Source organism: Dipodomys ordii, unplaced genomic scaffold, assembly GCF_000151885.1.
Source record: "Dipodomys ordii isolate 6190 unplaced genomic scaffold, Dord_2.0 Scaffold48, whole genome shotgun sequence".
NCBI classification, from domain to species: Eukaryota; Metazoa; Chordata; class Mammalia; order Rodentia; family Heteromyidae; genus Dipodomys; species Dipodomys ordii.
This window is the reverse complement of record NW_012267264.1, coordinates 1,076,664-1,101,656: the sequence shown is the minus strand read 5'-3', so window position 1 is coordinate 1,101,656 and position 24,993 is coordinate 1,076,664. Positions and strand designations below refer to the sequence as shown.

Below are 24,993 nucleotides of genomic sequence, written 5' to 3'. Positions count from 1 at the left end.
CCATGAGCATAATTCTTGGCTCCTGCTCTAGAATCTCCATAAGGCATGGCTCTTATGATTAGATGTAGGACCAATCAGACTGAACAAATTTCTGCATTGGCAAAAAGTGGCTTTTGGGCTGGAGGTATAACTCAGGTTGTATAGTGCTTATCTAACAAGCACAAACCCTGAGTTTAAATGCCAGTGCTGCCCTCTTCACCACAAAGAAAAAAAAGCTTTTTAAGTTCACCTCACAGTAGATTCCAAAAAAAAGTAACTTTCAATCTTTTGTTGGTACGCCTTTAAACTTTAGATATTCTTTCATTGAAATGAAAGCAAGCACCATCCTATCTCCTAGAGCTATTGGGGTACTACCTTGGCCCCTATAGGAATGAATGGCATCAGTTAAAGGGACCCATGTGGCAGGCCAAACTGAAGGGTCATCTAGAGATATCTCTGTCTCCTCCAATCAGAGCTGAGCACTCCCTCTTGTGTTCCCACTCCTCCCACCCTCTATCCACACCTCTAATAGCACTAGTAAGGTGTATCTTCCAAAACACAGTGAATGTTTCAGAAATAAGAACTGCAAAAAAAGAAAGAAAGAAAGAAAGAAGAACTGCATACCACAATGTATATAATTAACTGATACCAGATAGGGGGAAAATACAGTCCAACTTCCATATCCAGGGGCTCATTTAGAAAAAAACAAGTGTGTCTATAATGAACATGCACAGCCTTTTTCCCCTTGTCATTCCCTAAACAATATAGTTTAACAGCTATTACATTATATTAGGCATTGTAAATCATGTAGAAATAGTTTAAAGCATACGGGAGGTGTGTAGGTTATACGAAAGTTCTGTGCCATTTTACATAAGGAACTTGAGTACCTACAGATTTTTGTTCTGCTATGATTTAGAACCAGTCTCCATCGCTACTGCAGGAAAAGTGTAATTAAATAAATATGGGGACAGGTTTCTAATAGGCAGATTAACCTAGTCATCCATTATCAAGAATACAGGTCCTTCTAATTGGGTAAGAATTTTATCATTGAAATTTCCAGGGTCAGTACTTTAAAATAGCCCCCAAAGCTGTAAATAATATACAGCTCTCTAGGTAGTAAAATGGCATGTTCAGGATAAACCCATAGGAGGAGCACAATGTACAGGAGTAGGCAGAAAAATTTAATATGAGCTAGGGAAAAAAAATACATTAAGGGCTAGGAAGGTGGCTCAGTGGTATAGCGCTTGCCTTGCATGCCTGAGGCCCTGGGTTTGATTCCTCAGCACCACATAAGCAAAAAGAAAAAAGCCGGAAGTGGCACTGTGGCTCAAGTGGTAGAGCGCTAGCCTTGAGCTGAAGAGCTGAGGGACAGCGTCCAGGCCCAGAGTTCAGGCCCCACGACTAGATCCAAAAAAAATACATTAAGAAAAAAAAATTATAGGGCTGGGAAGGTGGCTCAGTGGTAGAGCGCTTGCCTTGCATGCTTGAGGCCCTGGGTTCCATTCCTCAGCACCACATAAGCAAAAAGCCAGAAGTGGCGTGGTGGCTCAAGTGCTAGAGCACTATCCTTGAGCTGAAGAGCTGAGGGACAGCACCCAGACCCAGAGTTCAGGCCCACGACTGGACCCAAAAAAAAAAAATATACTTTTAAGATCATTAACTGTGATGGGTGCCAGTGGCTCACGCCTGTAATCCTAGCTACTCAGGAGGCTAAGAGCTGAGAATCGCAGGTTGAAGCCCACCTGGGCAGTAAAGTCTCTAAGACTCATCTCCAATCAACTACTCAGAAAAAGCCAGAAGTGGTGTTGTGGCACAAGTGATAGAGCATTAGCCTTGAGCAAAAGAAGCTTAGGGACAACACCCAGGCCCAGAGTTCAAGCCCCAGGACTGGCAAAAAAAAAAAAAAAAGAGAGAGAGAGGGATCATTAACTGTTAACAGACCAAAAAGACATCTAGCAAATCAATTGTAGACTATATTCCTAAAGTGTCATCCCTTTATACTACTGTACTCAAAATAGGATTAAAGATGCAGGATACCATTAAAGTAAAATATAATATCATACCTGCCATATCATACCTGTACTTAAAACACTCTAAGCAATTCTAGTTACCCTTTTTAGAAAAACACAGCAGGAATGAAGAAAACCCAAAAAGTACAATTTAACATTAGAAGACACCTAGGTAGTTACTCTAGTTGAACCCAGTCATTTTGCCTAAGAAACATAAGTCTACAGCAGCTCAATAGCTGCTCTGTGGCATAGCTGGGATTACACTCCTAATCCCAGGAAGCTGTTCAGTACTTGTTTACATTTTTTAGCTGAGTAAAATAATCAAAAGTTATTAAGTTTTATCAATCTGGAAAATAAGCTTTAGGATGAAGGTTCTTAACGCATGGATAAGTTCTAGAAAGCCCACAAACCCACAAAAAGTGGAATGTTACTGGTTTATAGCTTTGCTTAGATCTCAAAGAAATCAAGAATCAGAATAAATGTGACTTTAGCAGAATGATTGCAATCCATGAAGTAAAAGATTTCAATGGAGAGAAAAGATGCTTCCCTAACAGCGTAAGAAATGAGAACTGGTTAACCCTTGGAGGACAAAATGAATAGCTTCAGTAAAAAGTATGTCAGGCAGCACTCGTGCTACAGTTTTCCTTCTGACTGTTGCCACGCAACGAAGTTTCTCTGTCAGCTTCCATCTCTAACAAAAGCAATGAAGGAAAAAAGATCCCCAGTAATTTCAAGCACTGTGGAATGATTAATACCCATGAGATGCTATCACATTTGAAATTCAAAAAAGACAATAAATGGAATTCATTACCCTAAAGTAAATAAGCAAGAGCTTAAAAAGCTTAGACGAAATTATGTCTGGCAGCACCATTAAAATGCTGAGCTTGACATGATGGAAGACAACCTCAGAATGTCCTTGGGCTTCCTTGAAAGCCAGGGGCTGGATAGCTCATGGAGTCCCCAGAAGAGCATATATTATGCTCTCATTGTAACCTACTGGTGACCAGGAAAGTGGGTGCAACTTTCAGGGCCTTGAAAGCAAATAGCAAATACCTTTAGAATGCTCTGTGTCTGGATGCAAGACAATACGAACATATTTGAGATCTCCAAACTGCTGGAGGAGCTCCCCAAGTTGTTCTTCTTCTGAGTCAAATGACAAGTTTCTATGGAAAATAACAGATCAACTATGAAGTGAGATCTTACATTCTAGCACAGATAGTAAGACATCAATTGGTGTAGTTCCCTTTCTTATAAGTACCCCTCCCTGGTCTAGAAATAGCACAATACACAAAAGTGGCCTCCAATAGCCAGGTCTGTTGTATGACTCTGCTCCTTGATTCCAATTGACTTTATCAATCACGTTCTTGTACCCATGAATTTGATATTTAAATAAACATATACAAACTAAAATTGCAGATGCTGATTCACTACAAAAAGCAGCACAACCCACTTGAAGGAGAGTTCTGAGATACTGGAGATACTATCATTGTGACCTAGATAATGGTTACATGAATATATATCTATGAAAATTTCCACTGAGCTGTACCAATAGGGTAATGAACTTTACAGAATGTATGTTGTACCATAAAGAAAAACAAAACAAAACAAAAAGTTGCTAGGCCCTTTTTTAGTTCTCTGACAACCAATTCTATGAGCTGCTTCTATGTTCATTCAACAAACCCTAATTTTCACTTAACATGGCCCAAACTACTTTCTCATAAAACCAGAAGACTCACAGCAGACTAGCAAGAAAAATTCTCATTCATTCACTTTCTGTCTGTCTCTCTGTATCTGTCTCTCTCTTCCTCTTTGTGTGGCTATATTCTGCTTTAAAAGATAAGGCTTCTATAGCCAGGCACCAGTGGCTCATACCTATAATTCCAGCAACTCAGAAGGCTGAGATCTGAGGATCACTGTTCAAACAGGAACATCTATGAGACTCTTATCTACCAAAAAGCCTGAAGTGGAGCTGTGGCTTATAGCAGTGTGCTAGCCTTGAGCACAAAAGCTCAGGAACAGCGCCCAGACCTACAGTTCACACCCTAGGACAGAGAAATCATTTGGAACAAGTGGTATATCACCCCCTAAAACAAAAGCCAGAACCAACATGGTTTTAACAGCTGAGGAATTTCACTTGTCCCAAAAGATGCCCAATCAGGACTCTATGACCGGTTACCTTCCATTTTATAGTTTAGTTTCCTGTATTTCTCATCATTTGGTATATATCTGGGATCAGATAAGCTAATAATCTTAACACCATTTAACTTTCTGGATTAGATTAACAGAAACAGTACCCAAAAGACAGACAAGGAAGAGAGATGATGTGAAGGCGATCTGGGTGTGACATGTCAACTTACTAATCACCAGGGCTGATTTGGCTGATCTGGCTGGCTAGACAAGTGTCCTCTTCCTCCCTCACCATTACATATGCATAACTTCCAAAGGCACTCACTAACTAGGTCGAAGAGAATGGTCATCCTTAATAGTTGTGCTCCCCAAACAAGCTCCCAAGGAAGAAAAAGATGGAAGAAGGGAGAGGAGAAGAGAGAAAGGAGAAAAGAAAAAGGAGAAGGGACTATAATAGAGGAAGAAAGGGAAAAGAAAGGGAAGAAAGACCCATACAGGCAATGCAAACAGCACATCTCAAAGCAGACAGCATACCTGATAAAAATTGTTTTCCCTTCATTCACATCAGAGGGTAATTTCCTCTTCTTTTGCTTTAAAACTGGTCCATCTAAGGTTAAAAAGAAAAATAAACTGAAAAAGACTAATGCAGGTCAAATCACAAAAAGATTAGCTCCTTAAATATATGAAGATCTTGCATAAATTATTTTTTAATTTAGATGGACAAGCATAAGAAGACGCTCAAACTCATAATTTAAAAAAATACCACAGAAGATAAGGGAACAGTTCAGTGGTACAGCCTGTGTTTAACACACACAAGGTCCCGGCTTCCATCACCAGCATCAAGCAAGGAGATACATAGCCCAAGAAATTAGATGCCATTTTTTTTTCCCACAGATAAGTGAAACCACAAAGATTGATGGAATTCAATGTGGTAAAGGTATAGGAAAAAGACATTTTCATACACTACTGTGCTGGTGTCAACTGTCACAACTCTCTGGAAATATGACCAGGTAGAACCTTGGAGGAGAGAATATATACAGACCTCACAAACATACAACACTATATTTTGTGTATGCATATGAACTGTTTCTGCTTTTCGATCTATTAAAAATATCCTTTAAATATACAACATTGGTTGTCTCTGGGTACACGCCCTCAGACAGTCTGGCCAATGAAAGACTCACTGCTTGAAGAAGAACATATGCTCATCCATATACAGAAAATTTCTGAAACAAGTATTACTCTGAAAAATGGCTGGAGGAATGGCAAGGAACCTTCACTCTTCCTATTAAGTTCTTCTATTCTGAGTTTTTTCTTTCTCTCATATCTACATATATATATATATATATATATATACATATATATATATATATAAAACGATAAAAAAATATATATATATATATTATCATGCATCCATCTGACAAATTTTCTGGGTGGAAGAATGGTAACTGGCAGCAGAATCTGGGCTGCAGATGCAGAATCTCACTGTCCCTTTGATGGAAAGGCCTTGACCACCATTCTATTTTCATGAAAGTAACTAATATCCCTTTTTTTTCTCTTCTTTTTTTTTTTCTTGGTGCGGAGGGCAGTACTGGGGTTTGAACTCAAGACCTCATGCTTACTAAGCAAGCACTCTACTACTTAAAAACGAGACATTACTCCTTTTTGCTTTACTTCTCAGGAAAGATCTCATGTTGTTGTTGTTGTTGTTTTCTTATAAGTTGGCCTCAAACTTTCATTTTCCTATCTACTTCCCACATTGCTGTGATTGTAGGGACATACCACCAAGTGGCCCAGCTTACTGACGGAGATGTAGTCTAACTTTCTGTGCAGGCTGGCCTTGAAATCCTCCTAATCTCCATCTCCCAAGTTAGATTCCATCTACTGTGCCCAACCTTCCTTTCATTTCTTTTTTATTTTTATTTTTGTCGGTCGTGGGCTTGAACTCTGGGCCTGAGCTCTGTCCCTCAGCTCTTTAGCTCAAGGCTAGCGCTGTACCACTTGAGCTACAGTGCCACTTCCGGTTTTCTGGTGGTTTATTGGAGATAAGAGTTTCACAGACTTTCCTGCCTGGGCTGGCTTTGAACCTAGATACTCAGATCTTAGCCTCCTGAGTAGCTAGGATTACAGGCATGAGCCACCAGCGCCCAGCATCTCATTTCTTATATAGTCAGACCAACAAGCAGATTTACAGAAATGGATGCAAAAAAATAAATAAATGGAATCAAAATTTAAAAAATAAAAAGTGAAAAAGGGAATGAAATTGATTGTAAGCATGTGTAGGAATGTAACCATGAACTCTCCCCACTGTATAACTAATCTAAGGTAATAAAAAGAAGTGCTAAAAAAAACTTTTTAAATGTTCACCCCGATAAAACAACGTTATTAGCCATTTCTCATTTTGTAATGACCTTTCTCAGTAAATGAGTTTATTTTCAACAAGGTAGCAATGAGGACTAGTAGTAGTTTTTTTTAAATGCTCCCAAAAGTCCTTGTTATGAACTTAAGTGTGTCCTTCCAAAATACAGGTAATTGAATTAACTTCCAATGCTATATTATTTTGAAACAAAGACCTAGAGAGGTAGTTACGATTAAGTAGGGTCAAAGAGATAGTGCCCTAATGCAATAGGACCGGTGTTCTCATAAGAAGAAGACACACCAGTTTATTGTGCTAGTTCTCTCCATCCCAACCCCATACCCAAGCATGAAGGTCAGGGAGGACACAGTGGAAGGGAGCCACCTGTGGCCAGAAAGAGCCTTCTCACCCCCAGAACATGAGACAAACACTTCCAATGTCTCAGCCGCCCATCTCAATTCAGGAGTTGTTTAAAACCCACTTTGGTGTCAACATACAGGACATCCTGTTTATCCAGACACTCATTCAACTCAGACAACCAAGAAAGGTGGTACCTCTTCCTAAATTCCTCAAGTCTTTATCCTCAGATACCAAGCCAAACTCATTTAAAAAACAAAGCAAACAACAAAAATACAAAAGAAGTAAAAAACTTAATCTAAAAGAAAGGGTCAGGGGGCTGGGAAGGTGGCTCAGTGGTAGAGCTCTTGCCTTGCATACCTGAGGCCCTGGGTTCGATTCCTCAGCACCACATAAGCAAAAAGAAAAAAGCCGGAAATGGCGCTGTGGCTCAAGTGGTAGAGCGCTAGCCTTGAGCTGAAGAGCTGAGGGACAGCGCCCAGGCCCAGAGTTCAGGCCCCATGACCGGACCCAAAAAAAAAACAAAAAAAACAAAGGGTCAGAAGGTATTCAGTATTTAATCATAAATTTGACAGACCTTAAGAGTCCTGTTTAGAAAGAGGCCTAGTCAGAACTAACTTGGAGTTTACAGGGGTTTATGAGATCCAGGCAAACCTTCCTCCTCCTCCTCCTGTTCTTCTTCGGTGCTGCTAGGACTCTGCGTGAGTCCCTCTTCTTCATCAATGCTACCTCCTTCCTCCAGGTCACTGTCCTCATCAGAAGGGTCCTCCTCCTCACTGCTTCCAGCTGGGGCTGCTCTTTTGACTGCTCTGCAAGGGCACAAGTTCAGATCTACACATCTGGGCTCACAAAGGGCCTCAACTTCATTATACATGTCAACTTGCAATGAACGGGAGCAGGAAGACAAGAAATGTTTCCTTTAAGAGAAAATTTTGTATTTTTCACTAGTGTTTCAGAACAAGCTGAGCTGCTTACCTCTTCTGAATCTGTATACGTTGGGTAATTTTTGATTCTTTAGTCTCCTCTTCATCTTCATCATCAACATCCTCATCATCATCCTCATCTTCAACATCCCCATCATCACTTTTCTCCCCTTGCAACCCTGCATTCTTTTTAACTGAGTTCTGGTGTTTAGGTACACAGCTCTTCTCTTCATCTATGGAGAAAGATAAAAGTTAGGAATGTTAGGAATTTGTTTAATATCCAACAAGGTCTGTTTGGGTTTGGGTTTTTTGCAGTTTGGTAGATTGAACTCAGGCTCCACACTTGCCAGGCAGGTTCTCTACCACCCGAGCCATGTCTCCTGCCTTTTCTTATTCATTATTCTTAAGGTGGGGCCTTGCTTTATGCACAGGACTATCTGGGTTGAGTTCCTCCTACTCCCACTTCCTGCCACTGGGAATGACAGGGGCATGCCAATGTGCCCAGACATTGTGGTTCCCCCATAGCTAGATTACCAGGCCTGTACCACCACACTCAGCCACTGGTTGAGATGGAGTCTTGAGAACTTTCATACCCAAGAGAGCCTCAAACCAGAATCCTCTGATCTCAACCTTCCCAACAGCTAGGATTCTAAAAAGTGTGAGCCACTGTGCCCTGCTCAAACTAGGTTTGGGTCTTATTTGTTTTTGTGTGTATGTGTGTCAAGCCCCAATCCTGGGGCTTGAACTCAAGGCCTGAATGCTATCCTTGTGGTTGTTTTGTTCAAAGGTAGTACTCTACCACTTGAACCACAGCTCCCTTCACCTTTGCTTGGTACTTACTGCAGATAAAGTCTCAAGGACTTTGCTGCATGATCCTCAGATTTCAGCCACATTGCCACAAGGTTGTTTTAACAGAAGTACTTAATTTTCTGAGTTCATAGTTTATTTGGTTTTTCAGAAGGTCATGAATTTTTTTTTTTTTTTTTTGGTCAGTCATGGTGTGTGAACTCTGGGCCTGGACACGGTCCCTCAGCTCTTCAGCTCAAGGCAAGCACTCTACCACTTCTACCACTTGAGCCACAGTGTCACTTCCAGTTTTCTGGTGGTTAATTGGAGATAAGAGTTTCATGGACTTTCCTGCTCAGGCTGGCTCTGAACCACAATCCTCAGATCTCAGCTTCCTGAGTAGCTACTAGGATTACAGGCATGAGCCACTGGTGCCCGGCTAATGAATTTGTATTACTATATAACCAACCCTCAATATCTGTTGGTTCTAAATCCTGAATTTTTTAAATATTTTACCTGTACTGAAGATGTACAGACTTTTTTCTTGTCATAAACTCCTACACAATTCAATATAACAACTATTTACATAGCGTTACACTGTATTAGGGGTTGTAAGTACAGTAAGCCTGTCAAAACGAATACAGTTTTGACCAAGTGCAGTCAAAAAATGAATTTTAAGCTGGGTGCTGGTGGCTCAACCCTGTAATCCTAGCCACTCAGGAGGCTGAAATGTGAAGGTTCGAAGTCAGCCTGAGTAAGAAAGTCCCTGAGACTCTTATTTCCAATTAACCATGAGAACACCAGAAGTGGGACTTTGGCCCAAAGTGGTAGTATGCTAGTCTTCAGCAGAAAAACTCTGGGACAGCAGTCAAGCCCTATGACCAACAAAAATAACAATAATAATTTTTTAATCAAAAGAAATTTTTAAACTAGCCAGGCGCTGGTGGCTCACGCCTGTAATCCTAGCTACTCAAGAGGCTGAGATTTAAGGATCGCAGTTCAAAGCCAGCCCAGGCAGGAACATCCATGAAACTCCTATCTTAACCACTAGAAAACCGGAAGTGACGCTGTAGCTTAAATGGTAGAGCGCTTGCCTTGAGCTGAAGAGTGCAGAGACAGCGCTCAGGCCCGAGTTCAAGCCCCACAACCGACAAAAGAAAAAAAGAAATTTTGAAACTAAAAACTTCAATTCCTACATGTGCATTATACAGCCCATATGATACAGAAAAGCTCTCAGCCAGCTCCATGTTATTGTCAGTTACATTTAACTCATATAATTGCTGAGAGCTTCATTCCTCTTAATTTTGTAAAAATATATCTCCCAAAAAGCAAGTAGTGCCCCAAAAGCAAGATAAAAGTTATGGTAAGCTTTCAAAACCAAAAAGAGGATGTACTAGGTTTAAGTGATACAGGGAAAAATTTTGATTTGTTGGCACTCTGATTTGTTCCACTTTAGTGGAAATTGGGTGGCCATATGGGGAAAAAAATGAATCAAGCATCCACAGTATTTGAGACAAAGAGCATGAAATATAGTTTTGGTGAATACTATGAATGTGGCAGTAATGTAGCCTACCCCATATGGTTTCCAGGCTATGGATGATCATGGTGACAAAACACCAGCCCAGTTAAGTTCAAGGTCTTGGGTCTAAACTCAGTACCAAAAAAATAAAACGTCAAGTTACGGATGCTCAGACCCATTGTCACTGACTCTGCAACCTGAGCATTCATTCATGGTTTTTCCTCAACAGCAAGCAATCTGGTTTACTGCAATCTATAGATGACTTAAAATACATCCAAGGATTATATAGCGTTCCACGCAAACCTATACCATCTGATAGAAGGGACTTGAGCATTCAGTATTTGATATCTGAGGAGGGTTCTGATACCAATTCCTTGAAGTTAAGATACATAAAAACTGGGGAAGCATTTGTTTTTAACTACCAGGAAGACTTGTATAGATGGAACCAGAAAAGATATGAGGATCTGGGAGAGATCATCACAAAATATGTATATGATCTCCTGGAAAAGGACTGTAATTTGAAAAATATCTCAATTCCAGTAGATACCACAGAAAGTGAACCAAAGAGTTTTATCTTTATGAGTGAGGATGCATTGACAAATCCACAGAAACTGATGGTTTTAATTCTTGGTAGTGGTGTTATCAGGGCAGGCTTATCATAAATGACGATCTGGACAGTGGTGCACAGATACTTTTTATTAAGAGAGCTGTAGATATAAGCGCAATTTTTTTTGTTTTGGGGCATTTTATAGCTGTTTCATTATATGTTACAAATTATTTTATTAAGTGTCTTCAAAAAACATAACCTATAAACATACTCTTCTCATCAAATTGTTATCACTTCTATAGTGACTGTTCTGCATTATTCTGCCATTATCAGAAAGTGTATAAATATCTTAACCCTTAATATCTTTAAAATTAGTATTTCCTATTCTACATTTTGTTTTTTTGTTTTTGTTTTTTTGGGGGGTCCAGTTGTGGTCCCTGAACTCTTGGCCTGGGCGCTGTCCCTCAGTTCTTCAGCTCAAGACTAGTGCTCTACCACTTGAGCCACAGCGCCACTTCCGGCTTTTTTCTTTTTGCTTATGTGGTGCTGAGGAATCGAACCCAAGGCCTCAGGCATGCAAAGCAAGCACTCTACCACTGAGCCACCTTCCCAGCCCCTACATTTTGTTTTTTATTAAATAAAGTACATTTAAAATATCAAATATTTACTCATCAACATTGAAAATACTTCTGACAAAAAGATCATAATTGTTTTTGTAAGCCTTTGCTTAACAAATTTAATGAAGTTGAAATCTAAAGGAGAGCTGCTAGCTTAGACTAGCCTCTTGTTATTTAAAGGAAAATCTGGAAAAAAACTCAAATATTTTTTGTCATTAAAAAAATTGCAATACACAAAAATAAAGTGCTTTAATCATAAAACAAAACAAAAACAAAGAAAATGGGGGAGTGAGGAAAACAAAAGACAAAGCAAAAAACCTTCATCACTCAGATTCCTCTAAACTTTGTCCCATTCATTAGACACCTGAAGGGTAAACTGAATATAAGTAACAAGTGAACAAGTCTGCAACCAGGCTACTACTTGCACACCACAGCCAGCACAATGCTTACTGGGGGCTGCCCTCAACTGCAGTCTCAGTGAGTTATACTCTGTGAGATTCAAAAACTAATTGTTTTCTATTGAGAATGTACTCTCTGTGCTTGAACACTTGCCTAACATGCACAAGGCCCTGGGTTCAATTCCCAGCACCAAAGGGAAGGGAAGAAAAAAACGTGAATTGTTTCCTAAATATAACGCAAGTTTTTAAGTTACTCTGTTCTCAATGGTCCTTACTCCCTATGAAAAGCTGGGAAAAGAGACCCATAGAGTGAACAATGAACTTGAGCTCAAGGTCATCTCTACTCATGTCTGTACCCCAGAAATGGCTCAGACTCAAAAGATCCAATGTTTGAGAATCTGATCACCAGATGGTACAATATGAATTAATACACAGCCTCAAGCTCATAGAGCCCACAGAAATTCAGTGTTTTCTGAATAGTATGATTTGTTCTTTTGGCTACTCTTGTGCCTTTGGCATATCTAAACTAATATTCCCGCTCACAATCAGATTTCCTTATACTTTTAGAATAAAAACAAGAATTTTTCCACTCTCTCACCCTCTACCCAACACTATGACACCTTACCTGGGGCAGAAACAGCCTGGGTATCTTTATACTTGTCTTTCGCCACAGCCCAATCCACAGCCACAGTCCGTCCTGTCAAAAGTGTAGCATGAGAAAAGCTTTCTTCCTTTTAACATCCTTACTTCCTATAAAGGACTTCCTACCCACCAAAGATAGTCATGGAATCAGTGAAAATGAAAAAAGTCAAATTCAGATTGCTAGTGCTTAAATAAGTCCTCGGTAGGGAAATAGAAGCAGAAGGATCATAAGTTTGGGTCCAGCATGTACACCTAGCAAGACTCTGTTTCAAAAGCAAAACAAAAAAGTTCCCCAAAGCTGTACTCTCTTTAATCATTAACCTTACTAACAACTAACAGAACCCGAAGTCACTATGCATTTTTTTCCCCTGCACAGTACCTAATGCTAACAGTCAATTTAATGTAATAGCCCATGGACCCTAAATAGAGGTTGCAACCAAGGTGAAGGAATCTAGATACCAACCTACATTTATGTGATTATTTTCAGAGTATTTGTTGGGAATTTCAAAGCATGCTCACCAAATAAAGGAAGAATCCTAGCATGGATTCTTTTAAGTTAAACCTTAAATCAAGTACTAGAGACACTTCATCAAAACAGCTACTGTATTACTGCTCTGCCGTGAAACTACCTTTGGAGCACACAGAAAAGTGGGTCACTGTGCTAATTCACCCAAGCTCCCAAAATACTGGGTCAATAGTACCAGTATAGAAAACTTACCTTTTATCTCCTTCATGTTCGTGCCTTTGAGGGCTTTTCCTGCTTCTAAGAGGTTTTTGAACTGAACAAAAGCAAAACCACGCATCTTTCCATCTGTGTACAAATAAATTAGAAGCCGGAGGTGAGAGCCAACAGAGCACTAAGAAGGAAATTAGAACAACAAAGCTGGCAAGATGGCTCAGCAGCCAAGAGAGCTAGTCCTCAAAGCAACAGTTTAAAAAAGCCGGGCGCTGGTGGCTCACGCCTGTAATCCTATCTACTCAGGAGGCTGAGATCTGAGGATCGCGGTTCAAAGCCAGCCCGGGCAGGAGAGACCGTGAGACTCCTATCTCCAATAAACCACCAGAAAACCGGAAGTGGCGCTGTAGCTCAAGTGGTAGAGCGCTCGCCTTGAGCTGAAGAGCTGAGGGACATCGCCCAGGCCCAGAGTTCAAGCCCCACAACCGACAAAAAAAAAAAAAAGCAACAGTTTATACTCTCGTGTTGGGTAAACTCTGATTCAGACTTGTAGAGAGCCATGAGTCAATGCCATCAGTAACTAAACTTCTAATACTAAGTCTAATTCTAAGTCTTATCTAACTAAAAATACTATCCAGAGAATAGTGTTATTATTTAGGTCTTTTTCTCCCTTCAAGCACTGTGTCAGATACCCATAAACATATCTTCATGGGCTCAAAAAAGCATGCCATGAAGCCTGCATTTGTAATTCAAGGGTCATTTGGAAAAAGACATGTTTAAGCCACATGCCAGTGGCTCATGTCTGTAATCCTAGCTACTCAGAAAGCTGAGATCTGAGGATCACAGTTCAAAATCAGCCAGGTCAGGAAAGGTCATGAAATTCTTTTTTTTTTGGTCATGGGTCTTGAACTCTGGGCCTGGGCGCTGTCCCTCAGCTCTTCAGCTCAAGGCTAGCCACAGTGCCACTTCGGCTTTTTCTGCTTATGTGGTACTGAGGAATCGAGCCCAGGGCCTCGTGCGTGCAAGGCAAGAACTCTACCACTGAGCCACCTTCCCAGCCCCTCGTGAGATTCTTATCTCCAATTAACCCCAGAAAACCAGAAGTGGCGCTGTAGCTCAAATGGTAGAACAGCAGCCTTGAGCTGAAGAGCTGAGGGACAGCTCCCAGGCTGAGTTCAAGCCCTATGACTGACCAAAAAAAAAAAGGCATGTTAAGTGATATTAATGCAATACACACTAAATAAAGGCAATCTAGTACCTGGCTTCCTTGGGATATTTACTTCCAGCACAGCACCAAATTGAGCAAATACAGTTTTCAAGTCATCTTCTGAACACTGGAGCCAAAAAATGAAGGAAGATGAGAAATATTATCACATCAAGTCTGAAATATCAACTACTAATTCATCATTTTTTTATTCCTTTCTTACTTTCAAGATTAATATATCAAAGAGCTGTGCGTGAATAGACAACATCTTATTTGTATCTAAGAGGCCAAAAAAGACACCAGGTGCAAGAGAGCTATTTTCTGTACCCCACTTTCTCAGAAGCAATTTCTCCAATTTGAAGGAATCATCTCAGTGTCGTTAATAATTTTTTTTTTTTTTGGTCCGTCATGGGGCTTGAACTCTGGGCCTGGGCACTATCCCTCAGTTCTTCAGCTCAAGGCTAGTGCTCTACCACTTAAACCACAGTGCCACTTCTGGTTTTCTGGTGGTTAGTTGGAGATAAGAGTCTCACAGACTTTCCTGCCTGGGCTGGCAATGAACCGCGATCCTCAGGTCTCAGCCTCCTGACTAGCTAGAATTACAGGCATAAGCCACTGGCACCTGGCTTTAATAAATTCTTATGGTCCCATATTTTCAACGTGCTAAGGCTCATTCCCAGGAGGGATAAAGCCAGTAAACACCATCATAGTGAGATGTTCCACCAATGAGCATGCCTTAGCACCAATGGCCTTCCTAACATGATGTTGCTTCTCTGTCACTTACCTTAAAGCTCAAGTTCCGAATAATTAACCGGGCTTTCTTATCTGCCATTTTGGCTTTCGTAGGCTTTGGCTCCTTCTTTGGGGACTCCGAATTTTCTAAAAAGAGAGGCTTATCAAAAGTCTATGCACCCATTGATATCACAGTAAAATGTTACAAGAAACAACAGCAGTAACACAGCAATAAACATTCACTCTCCAGGAACAGATTTTTCAAGACTAAGATGGAGACTGATTAAAATGAGGGACAAAACATACCAGATGATTTTGGATATTGAAAAGGAACTAAGAGCTCACAGTTCTCAAAGTTACTTTCATAGTGCTCTTCCTCACTCCCAGGAAGAAACTCACCATTTTTCCTCTTTTCCTTGGGCTTATTCCTCAGTTTTTTCTTGGCCACGGTCACATTGATCTTGCATCCTTCAAAGGTAGTAATTTCCTTGAGGGCCCTTTGAACATCTTCCAGCATAGAGAAAGTGACATAGCCAAAGCCTCGACAAGTCTTACTCCCTGGAACAAGGCAAGAAGAAAAGGAGTGAGTAGGGATGGAAAGGACAGAGAATCATAGCCAAGAGAACAAAATCTGTACATCTACAAAGCCTAAACTAGCAGATATCCTACACTAAGCCATGCTGCAATCAGCAAGACTCAGGAGGAAAAGAAACAAAGCTGTCGCAGCCTCTTTTCTATCTTGCCTAGAAAGCATTAGGCTAATTTTGGGGTTTGTTAGCTCTTCTTTTTTCCCCTGTCCTGATAATCCAAAGAATATGGAAGCTATATGCTATATATTAGGCACCCTCAAAGAAGACCTCAACATCCAACAGAATGAAAGATCACCAAAGAAGAAAAGAAAGTACAGTGAACTCTGAAAATTCAAATATAATAACAGTCTCTCTTTAGAACAGTTCAGCAATAAATGCCTTAGGTCCTGGCAAAAGAGCCTCAAACAATAAACACTGTTTTTGGAACCTACTGTAGACTTTACCATTATTACTAATACCTTAGCTATTCTCCATTAAAAGGCTTCAAAGTCACTGGGTACTGGTGGCTCTCAGTCGGCTAGGATCTCAGGATTGCAGTTTGAAGCCAGCCAGAGCAGGAAAGGCTGTGAAATTCTTTTTTTTTTTTTTTTTTGGGGGGGTCCAGTCGTGGGGCCTGAACTCTGGGCCTGGACGCTGTCCCTCAGCTCTTCAGCTCAAGGCTAGCGTTCTACTACTTGAGCCACAGCGCCACTTCCAGCTTTTTTCTTTTTGCTTATGTGGTGCTGAGGAATCGAACCCAGGGCCTCAGGCATGCAAGGCAAGCGCTCTACCACTGAGCCACCTTCCCAGCCCCAAGTCTGTGAAATTCTTATCTCCACTAAACCACCAAAAACACAAACAACAACAAAAAATGAAGCAGAAGTGTAGCTCAAGTGTGAGAGCAATAGTCTTGAGCAAAAAAGCTCAGGGACAGCACCCAAGGCCCCAAGTTCAAGCCCCAGGATTGGCACTATTTTTTTTAAATAATTCTCCAGGGCTGGGAATATGGCTTAGTGGGAGAGTGCTTGCCTAGCATGCATGAAGACCTGAGTTTGATTCCTCAGAACCCACATACACAGAAAAAGCTGGAAGTGGTACTGTAGCTCAAGTGGTGGGGTGCTAGCCTTGAGCAAAAGAAGCTCAGGGACAATACTCAGATCCTGAGTTGAAGCCCCAGGACTGGCAAAAAAAGAAAACCTCTCCAATTCAGTGTCAATCTCTAACCCATTTTATCTCTCTAACCCATTTTACCTACAGAACACTTCAAGGTAGGTGAAATGATACCATCCCTTTGTTCCAAAGAATAATTCAAGACAAGGGAAGTAAAGGAACTTCTCACTGGATGTTAGCAGCTGAATTAATTACTGCTCTCTAGTGCTCTGGATCTTATCACTTAATTCTCTTCCCTAGTCATTTCCCTCTGAGAACCCTGGCCTCCCTGCTACTCTTCTCTTCCCATGTAATAGGCACACTCCCACTCAGTATCCTCCAGCTTGCTGCTTCCTCCATTTGGACTGCTCTTCTCCCTGAAAGGGAAGTTTTCTCTCTCTCATCCCAGTCAGGCCCAGGCTACCCTCACACACACATACACTACACAGCTATTTCCTATCCTTCTTCTCTTATGTTTCAGATCCTTACCATTTACAACCTTTATTGCTAATCTTTGTTTACTGGCTGTCTTCCTCCACCACAAAAAAAAAAAAAATGAAGTATCACGATTTATTTGTGTTCTGCACTGCTACAGCCTGAACTCTACACCCTGAGAAGAGTTAACAGTGTAGTGGAACACACCTATTCAGCATGTTGAACGGATAAATGAGTATCATACTGAGAGTTCAAGTCAGATGACCAAATTCTGGATCCACTACTTAACTAGATGTACAAACTCAAAAGTTACTAAATATCCTTAAGGTCCGGATTCTTGTATGTAAAACAAGTTCAAGAATCTGCACGAGGAACTGTTGCAAAAATTAAGTGAGACAACCTGCAGTACGATTGCTGTGAAGATTAAATGAGACAACCCGCAGTAAGATTGTTGCGAAAACGAAATGAGACAACCCGCAGTAAGACTGTTGCAAAAATTAAATGAGACAGCCAGGCACCGGAGAATCACACCTGCAACTCTGTCTAACTCAGGAGGCTGGGATCGGAGGATCGCGGTTCAAAGCCAGCCGGACAAGAAAGTCATTGGGACTCCAATTAATCACGAAGTCGGAAGTGGCGCTGTGGCTCAAGAGGTAGAGCACTGGCCTTGAGCAAAAGGAGCTCAGGGGCAGCACCCAAGCCCCAGAGTTCAAGCCCCACCACCGTCCAAAGTAAATAAATACTAAATAAGTACTAAGCAAGCCTGTGTCAAACTCAACCGACAGTCTAACCAGTACTTCATGAAAAGCTATTTCATCATGCCTAAATAAGATCGTGCAAGGGAAGGCGAACGGTAAAAGGAAAGCGAAGAGACACCCAAGATGGGCCTGTCTAAAGCAGAATCAGCTTCAGAGAAGAAACTCATTTCCCAGTCCCTCCTCCTGGGGGCGAGTAAGGAGAGAGTCGCTCGGGAAGGGAGGGAAGGGAGGTCGCCCCTCCCCACGCGGGACCCGGCCTCCACCCGCCCTACCTTTCTCTGTCACCACGAAGCACTGCTTCACCGGCCCCACCTGGCTAAACAGCTCTTCCAGCTGCTCGCTGCGGGCCGAGGGCGGGAGCCGGCCCACAAACAGAGTCAGGCCGGCCATGAGGGCCGGGAGGCTGAGGCGGGCAGCGAGACCAGAGGCGGGCGCACGCGAGGAGAGGGAAGCGCTTCAGCGGTGTCACCACGCCAAACTGCCGGGTGACTCCGGAAGTGCTCGTTACTCAAACAAGTCCGGAGGAAAACTTGGTAGGGAGCGGAAAGAACATTCCGGGGGGGGGGGGGAGAGATATATAACTGGGCGGGCGTAGCTACAGGCTCCACCCAGTCCCTACAGGCTCCTCCCCCCCTCAGGATCACACCTCTTCCACTTGATGTCCTCCCTTCCTCTCTCCTTCCTTCCCTCCCTCCCTTTCTCCCTTTTTCTCTCCCTCCCTCGCTGTCTCTTCTCCCTCCCTCTCCTCCACTACTCTCCCCCCTCCTCCCTTCCCCTCTCCTTTCTTTTCTCTCTCTTCCCCCCACTCTCTCGCATTTCCTCCTCTTCCACCTTCTCTCTGGTCTCTTTCATTCCCTCCTTCACCCTTCCCTTCCCCTTCCTCTCTATCTCTCTGTTGAGCCTCACCTCTAGATGCTTTTTTTCTTCCATTTTCAGACAGCTGGCTAGCTTCTACTTCCATCCTTTAACCTAAGCCTCTTCCCTCATAGCTGGGATTACAGACACATTACCACCAATGGCTTTTGCTTGTTGAGATGAGATCTTGCTAAATTTTTGCCATAGCTGAACCACCATATTTCTGATCTCATCCTCCAGAGTAGCTGGGTTCTGATCTCATCCTCCAGAATAGCTGGGTTCTGATCTCATCCTCCAGAATAGCTGGGATTGCAAGTGTGCACAACCACACCTGGCCCCAATTTCACCTCCAGGACATCAGCCCAAATTCACCATGACAGGAAGAAGTCATTTTTCCCTAGGCTTTACTCAAGAGCTGTCATAAAATTGATGTTCAATAAATATTTTCTGAAGTGTCTCCACAGATTCCCAGGTTGTATGCTGAAACCACGGAATACCATGTCATAGACACAGGTATATAATACACATCATCTGAAAAATCCTCATGTCCTCAGAGAATTAAAAAACTACTTATGTATACACAAATGACACATAATTATTCTTTCAATAAATACTTACTGAGCTCCTATTATATACTAAACAGTGATATAAATGGTGAGCTAAAAAGGAAAAAACAGAGTCCCTCCCTTCATATTAGAATACAATCTAATAAAGAGACAGAGGCTCACATCTGTAATCCTAGCTACTCAGGTGACATAGCTGTAAGGACCGAGATTTGAAGCCAGCTGGAGCAGAAAAGTCTGAGAAACTTTAGCTGGCAAAACATCAGATTGGAGGCATGACTCAGTAGTAGAGCACTTGGGAGCAAGCTGAGCAAGAGCAGGAGGCCCTCAAACCTCATTAGCAGCACATGTGCATACATATACACACACCTCAAAAATAGACATCTCCTCTGCGATCACCAGAACATCGCAAAGCCAACAGCACACAGCTTATACACAAAGACAGACCTAAAGCCCAGCTCCACCAAAACACAGATCTTTCCCCAGGATTGCTTATCAGGCAGACACCTAACAGAGAGGTCTCCCTGGGCAGGAGGAGATTTGGGTGCTCCTGGGGTTCTGGAATACAGTGTTGCTACCCATGAGACTTAGGAACTGATAAACATGCAAGAATGTTACACTGTAGAATACCTGGCTCAAAAAGTACCTCAAGGAGGGGCTGGGAAGGTGGCTCAGTGGTAGAGCGCTTGCCTTACATGCCTGAGGCCCTGGGTTCGATTCCCAGCACCACATAAGTAAAAAGAAAAAAGCTGGAACTGGTACTGTGGCTCAAGTGGTAGAGCGCTAGCCTTGAGCTAAAGAGCTGAGGGACAGCGCCCAGGCCCAGAGTTCAGGCCCCATGACGGGGCCAAAAAACAAACAAAACAAAAAGTACCTCAAGGAGTTTTTAAGTCGTTGCTTTTTTTTTTTTTTTGCCAGTTCTGGGGCTTGAATTCAGGGCCTGGGTGCTGTCCCTAAATGTATTTTATCCCTAAACTTGTAGTGCTCTATCACTTGAACCACAGCTCTACTTTCAGCTTTTTGGGGGTAGTGAATTGGAGATAAGAGTCTCACTGCCTGGCCTGGCCTTGAACAATGATCAGATGTCAGCCTCCTGATTACAGGATTATGGGTATGAGCCATTGGCACCCAGCTTAAAACATTACTTCTTTCTTTTTCTTTTTCCTCCTCCTCCTCCTCTTCCTCCTCCTCCTCCTCTTCATCCTCCTCCTTCTCCTCCCCCCCCCCACCTCTTCCTCCTTTTTCTTTTGTTGATCATAGGACTTCAACTTAGGACCCGGGTGCTGTCCCTGAGCTTTTCTTTTTTTTTTAATTTTATTTTATTTTATTTGTGAACATACTGTACAGAGGGGTTACAATTGCATGGGCAGGTTAATGCGTACATTTCTTACCAAGCATTGCAGCCTCCTCCTTTGTTTACCCTTCCCATCCCTTCCCAGCCTCCCCCCGTCCCTGAGCTTTTCTGCTCAAGGCTACTGCTCTATCACTTTGAGCCGTAGCTCTACTTCTTGTTTTCTGGTGGTTAATCAGAACCAAGAGTCTCACAGACATTTCTGCCTGAGCTGGCTTTGAATCGTAATGCCCATATTTCAGCCTTTTGAGTAGCTAGGATTACAGGCATGAGCCACCAGCACCCAGCTTAAATCATTACTTTTTTTTGTTGGTTGTGGGGCTTAAACTCTGGGTTTGGGTGCTGTCCCTGCACTCTTCAGCTCAAGGCAAGTGCTCTACCACTTGAGCCACAGCACCGCTTCCAGTTTTCTAGTGGTTTATTGGAGATAAGAGTCTCACAGATTTTGCTGTCCAGGCTGGCTTTAAACCGTGATCCTCAGATGTCAGCCTCCTGGGTAGTTAGGATTACAGTGCGAGCCACTGGTGCCTGGCCAAATCATTACTTTTAAATGACAGCAGCATGGTAGTTGGAAAGTGCAAAAGGCATGAGAAGTTTCCCTTTCTCCTCAAGCCATATTCACTTTCAATACATTTGTGATGAATAATCGTTAGTGATGGGAGAGAAGAAGGATGTAACACATCCAATTTATGAAGCCCTAGCCAGCTCCAAGTAAGTAATATGTGCTTCCAAAAAAGTTATTTTTAAACAGATAACTTATGAGATAAAACATTAGAATACAAAACAGGTTGTTGAGACTACTAAGTTAATTCATCCTGGGTAAAGATACACATATAGACAAAAGGAGTAAGTTGGACCATTTGAACAAAGTTAGTTTAGGATTCCATATTCTTCCTTCTTTTTCCTCTTCCCCTCCCACACCCCACCACCCTTCACCCTCTCCTCTGCCCCCAGCATCATCTTAGGTATCAAAATGTCATGCCCAGAGACTACATTTTAAATCTCAGTCCTCATCTGTTAAGAGGGCTTCCCAGAACTGGCTGCAGTATGTACAGGGAAAAGAACCTAGAGAAAATTTTCCCAATACCTATCTGCAACACTCCGTACAGATGCTGTCTTTAAAATGCTAGACCAAAAAAAAAAAAAAAAGCTAGACCATAAAGCTGAACTATGTCCCTGTGCCCATCAGGGGGCAGCAGCTACCCACAGTGCAGGGTTCTGTGCCTCTCTAGGAAGACAACAGGACACTGGCCCCCTGTCCAATCTCCCCTCATTCAGACCTAGGTCCCATCTATTTGCCAACCCACTCTCTTCTATCCATTCATACAAGAAAAGTACATGATTTTTCAATCAAGAATATTTGCTCATCCATCTCCCCAGGACACATGCAGCGTTCTTTATTAAATAGCAGGAGTCATGGAACCTGCTACGCGGCTTCCAAGGGAAATAATCCGCCAGCCTGCCCCTCATCCATCACTGGAAACCTGGAAAGGAAGTAAAAGGGTCCTGGAATGTTCTCAGCCTCTCCCAGAAGGAAGGCCTTCTGGCTCCACTATTCCCTGCAAACCAAATCAAACCTCCCATAATACTGTTCTCATTCTTCCCGTTTCTCATAACTGGAATTAATTACTGTACTATTTTAATTATTTCTGTGATTTGTTGTTTGGTGTTTGCCTTTTCCCAAAGGACTTGTGACTTCACAAATCAGAGCTAGTATACTTATTGTCCAACTCTATCCCTAGCACTAGCGCATGGTAGAATGCAATAAATGTGTGTGTGTGTGTGTGCGCGCGCGCGCGCACACACACACGCCTGTACTGGAGCTTGAACTCAGGGTCTGGTGCTGTTCTTTAGCTTTTTTTTTTGTTCAAGGCTAACACTCTTCCACTTGAGCCATAGCTTCACTTCCAGCTTTTTTGCTGGTTAATTGGAGATAAGAATCTCATGGACTTTCCTTCGCTGGGCTGGCTTCAAACTGCAGTCCTCTACTTTGGACAAAAGATAGGGGAAGATCTAACCAGTATCTTGGCCTCTTTGTAGACTCAAAGGCCTGAGATAATTCTTTTTTTTTTTTTTTTGGTCGGTTGTGGGGCCTGAACTCTGGGCCCAGGTGCTGTCCCTCAGCTCTTCAGCTCAAGGCTAGCGCTCTACCACTTGAACCACAGCACCACTTTCTGCTTTTTCTGCTTATGTGGTGCTGAGGAATGGAACCCAGGGCTTCATGCATGCAAGGCAAGCGCTCTACCACTGAGCCACCTTCCCAGCCCTGAGGCAATTCTTACTAAGAAAAATCAGCGAAGTGTTGAGATTGATGAACAGCAGTCTGTATTCCCCTGGCCTCATCCTTCCTCACCAGCCCCATTCAGAATATTCAGAGAAAACAAAAGTATGCATTAAAGAGAGTCATACCAGATGGGGGTGCTTGGGACTTAGGCTGCTCTGTTGGGTGAGGTTGTGCATGAATTCAAGAACCCTGATGGAGGAGGGCGGGGAGAGCAAGCAGCTGTCCAGGGTTAGAGTGAAGAAGAGAGGACCGGGAAGGCTAGGTGTGAGCAGAGCCAGGTGTGAGGCAGATGGAAGGAAAGTGGAAAGAAAGGGAACAATTGCTCAAATCTGCAAACACACTCCTTACGTGACACAATACAGCGCTGGTGCTGGGCCTACAACAGCCACTAGGACACCAGTGAGAAATGTCTGTAATTAGGAGGCTGGCAGTTCTCTGGGCCTCAGCCCAGAGTGACGATGCAGCAAGAATTTCTGAGCCATGCTGAGCCAGGTAATGGAGAAAACACAGACAAAAACATGCCAGGCCCATCTTTCAGCCCTGCCTGCACCACTGCCTCCCATTTCTCTTCCCCACTAGGACTCTTACTCTCTCCTACACATGGCTGGCTCCCCTCCTCCCTCCAAGGTCTGAGGTCCTGGATGGATGCTCCTCTCAAACAAGACAAAGCTTCATCTGGAAGGAGAGCTGTGCTTGAAATCTCCTATTAGTGCATCTGACCTGGCCTGGCCAATGGCCCAGCCCCTCTGGGGTTCCCCGCCTGCTTTGCTCTTGGTGCCTAGCCTCTCTTCTCCAATTCCCACCAGCTATGTCTAGAATTGGAAGGAAAAACCACTTGGGTTCCTGTTTTTCCACTTTGAGTTTAATGTACATGCCCCTGCAAATCTCCTTGTGATATGCAGGATATCTGCCAAAACACTGTCAGATTTTCATTTTCAAACCTAATCCAAGACCCTGCTTTTTGTGCCATTCTGAAGCACTGTGTTGAAGCTGAATGACCAATGTGTGTTATATAGAGCTCCAAGTCCAATGCAGCAGGAAAGGCAGGGATACCAGATGCCTGTTAATGGGATGTGATAGTGTCTAGGCTGGAGCTGGGGGCGGGGGGAGGAGAGTGAAAAGTGAAGGCTTTCTCCAGTGAAGCACCACATCCATAGCAGATGACAGCTCTGCAAGGAAGGGGGCAGTGGTGGTAGTTTTGAGTCTAATCTTGAAAAGACCCTATTGATGGTTGAAGATAGGTTTCCTTTTTGTGGATCCCAAACTATAGCAATATGACAGAGGTGTCATAGCCAGTTTCTAGCCAGCTGTTTTCCACAATCTGCCACCAGGCTCCTAGGAATGCTCCCAAGGACTAAAGAATTCTGCCACACCTCTCAGGACTGTGTTCCACCCCTATGAAAAGCCATTTCTGGGGAGTCAGATAGGTCTTCCCCGACCCTTTCCAGAAACCTCCCTCATCCCAGCCACAGGGCACACAAAACTCCCTGGTCTTATGTGAAGGTCCCTGGGGTCTGAGGTAAACCCACCCCATTCCCACTTCTGATGCACCCACTGCTGTGGTGATCCCAGTTCAGTTTTCCCAGGAAGGCCAGCACATTCTCCTCTGAAAAATATTTTATTGATAAATTAACTCTGAAAGCGTTCGCCTCCCACCCAAATGTTGTAAGGTCTCTTGAATGAGTCATAGACCCTTCTGTGGGGAAAGGATCCATGGAGGTCAGGGAATCTCTGCACGGTGGAGGGTGGGATTTCCTGGGCATGGCAGAGGTGGGTATGGGGCTGAGGCAGGGCCTGGGGTGTTCTGAAGAGAGCCCTCTGACTCAGCACCAGAATAGGGAGTGGTGGTCAGAAGTGCAGCACCGTGGAGCTTTATTGCTGGTGAAGGCCAAGGAAAGTGGGACACCCCCCCTGCCAGCCTGAAATTGCAGCTGAGGGCACCAGTGTCCAGGGCTCCAGAGAAGGTGGCACTGATTCCCAATCCACAGAACCTGGCTGCTGACCCACCCACTCACCCAAGTGTGGCCCCTGGATGGGGAAGGAAGTGGGGAGAGGTATCTGAGCCAGACAGAATTGGGCAAGGGTTACAGTGTGCAGGTCTTGGGCAGAGTAGGCGCCAGAAAGGGGTGAATGGCAGGCGGCAAGTTGGCCACCTCT

General features: G+C 43.1%; 1 protein-coding gene across 1 annotated transcript in view; it reads right to left on the bottom strand.

Moving 5' to 3' along the window:
* Rbm28 (RNA binding motif protein 28) overlaps window positions 1-18,256 on the bottom strand; it is a 30,098-nt gene extending 11,842 nt beyond the window's left edge. Inside the window, exons 1-10 of the mRNA XM_013020039.1 lie at window positions 18,056-18,256; window positions 15,272-15,430; window positions 14,925-15,010; window positions 14,195-14,270; window positions 12,979-13,071; window positions 12,244-12,315; window positions 7,804-7,984; window positions 7,483-7,637; window positions 4,650-4,722; window positions 3,042-3,151 (exon numbers count right to left, since the gene is read on the bottom strand). Of these exons, the coding sequence (XP_012875493.1) occupies window positions 3,042-3,151; window positions 4,650-4,722; window positions 7,483-7,637; window positions 7,804-7,984; window positions 12,244-12,315; window positions 12,979-13,071; window positions 14,195-14,270; window positions 14,925-15,010; window positions 15,272-15,430; window positions 18,056-18,173 (1,123 nt within the window). The 5' untranslated portion in view covers window positions 18,174-18,256. The remainder of the gene's footprint in view (window positions 1-3,041; window positions 3,152-4,649; window positions 4,723-7,482; window positions 7,638-7,803; window positions 7,985-12,243; window positions 12,316-12,978; window positions 13,072-14,194; window positions 14,271-14,924; window positions 15,011-15,271; window positions 15,431-18,055) is intronic.
* Between the last annotated feature and the right edge of the window lie 6,737 nt (window positions 18,257-24,993).